Source organism: Carlito syrichta, unplaced genomic scaffold, assembly GCF_000164805.1.
Source record: "Carlito syrichta isolate Samal-C Ts95f unplaced genomic scaffold, Tarsius_syrichta-2.0.1 Scaffold303236, whole genome shotgun sequence".
In the NCBI taxonomy this organism is placed as follows: domain Eukaryota; kingdom Metazoa; phylum Chordata; class Mammalia; order Primates; family Tarsiidae; genus Carlito; species Carlito syrichta.
In genome coordinates this window covers 267,186-268,661 of record NW_007247332.1, presented here as the reverse complement: position 1 = coordinate 268,661, position 1,476 = coordinate 267,186, and the positions used below count along the sequence as shown (strand labels likewise).

Sequence of the window (1,476 nt, the reverse complement as noted above, 5' to 3'; positions counted from 1 at the left end):
CAGCCTCGACCTGCTGGGCTCTGGCGATCCTTCCACCTCAGCCTTCCGAGTAGCCGAAATTGCAGGCATGTGCTACCACACCCGGCTGATTTTTTGATTTCTTGTAGAGATGAGGTCTCGCTGCCCAGGCGGGTCTTGAACCCGCGGGCTCAGGCAATCCACTCACCTCAGCCTCCCAAAGGCATGAGATTACAGGCTGAGCCACTGAGCCCGGCTGAGACTCTGTTTCTTAACCACAGCCACAACAAAATGATAATAATATCCCGATGACGATGTAGTTGAGTTCCCAGCTGGGGGAGGGAGGTGTGGGGTCTACCTTTGACCCGGGCTCACTCTTTCCACAGGGCCGCCCTGGAGCGGATGGGGCTCGAGGCCTCCCAGGGGACACAGGACCTAAGGTGGGTGACGGGCTGGGCCCGGGTGTGGGTGGGGGCCATCGGAGGGAGGGGGCTCCTGGCTCAGCTGGTGCCTCCTTGACAGGGTGATCGGGGCTTTGACGGCCTCCCAGGACTTCCTGGGGAGAAGGGCCAAAGGGTGAGTGTGTGAGGCCCTACCCAGGCCAAGCCCCTCCCAGTATCCATCCCCTCCCCTTCCTCAGCCTCAGAGCCTCCACCCTGTGTCCCTCTTCAGGCTGCATCTCCCTCCCACCTCCCCCACACCCCCTTTGTTCCCCGCTCCAGGGTGACTTTGGCCATGTGGGGCAACCTGGCCCCCCAGGAGAGGACGGCGAGAGGGTAAGTTTGGGAGAGAATTGCGGCAGGGTTTGGAGGCTGGGAAGCCCAAATGAGAGTCAGAGAAGAGGACCTGGGACCCCCAAGTGGGGCTCAGAAAGATTGCTTGAGAGCTGGGTGCCATGGCTCACACCTGTAGTTCCAGCTACTCGGAGGCTGAGGTGGGAGGATTGCTTGAGGCCAGGAGTTCAAGACCAGCCTGGGCAACAGAATGAGGCCTCATCTACAAAAAGTTTAAAACTAGCCAGACATAGTGGTGTGCACCTGTAGTCCCAGCTACTAGGGAGGCTGAGGGATAGGATTGCCTGAGCCCAGGAGGCCAGGTGTCCAGGAGGCAGCAAGCTGTGATCATGCCACTGCACTCCAGCTTGGTCGACAGAGCGAGACTCTGTCTCTTAAAAAAAAAGTGAGAGAGGCCAGGTGCAGGGGCTCACACCTGTGATCCCACTGTTTTGGGAAGCGAAGGCGGGAGGATTGCTTGAGCCCAGGAATTCAAGGCCAGCCTGGGTAACACAGTGAGACCCTGTCTTCACAAAAAGTAGAAAAAAATTTGCCAGGTGTGGTGGCTTGTGCCTGGAGTCCTAGCTACTCAGGAGGCTAAGGCTGGAGGATCGCTTGAGCCCAGGAGGTCAAGGCTGCAGTGAGCCATGACTGTGCCAATGCACTCCAGCCTGGGCTACAGAGCAAGACTCTGACTCTGTGGGAGAGAGAGAGAGAGAGAGAGAGAGAGAGAGAGAGAGAGAGA

At 58.4% G+C, this 1,476-nt stretch overlaps 1 protein-coding gene across 1 annotated transcript in view; it reads left to right on the top strand.

Moving 5' to 3' along the window:
- COL5A3 (collagen type V alpha 3 chain) overlaps positions 1–1,476 on the top strand; it is a 45,372-nt gene that overhangs the window by 15,583 nt on the left and 28,313 nt on the right. Inside the window, 3 exon segments of the mRNA XM_008058175.1 lie at positions 345–398; positions 481–534; positions 681–734. Of these exon segments, the coding sequence (XP_008056366.1) occupies positions 345–398; positions 481–534; positions 681–734 (162 nt within the window).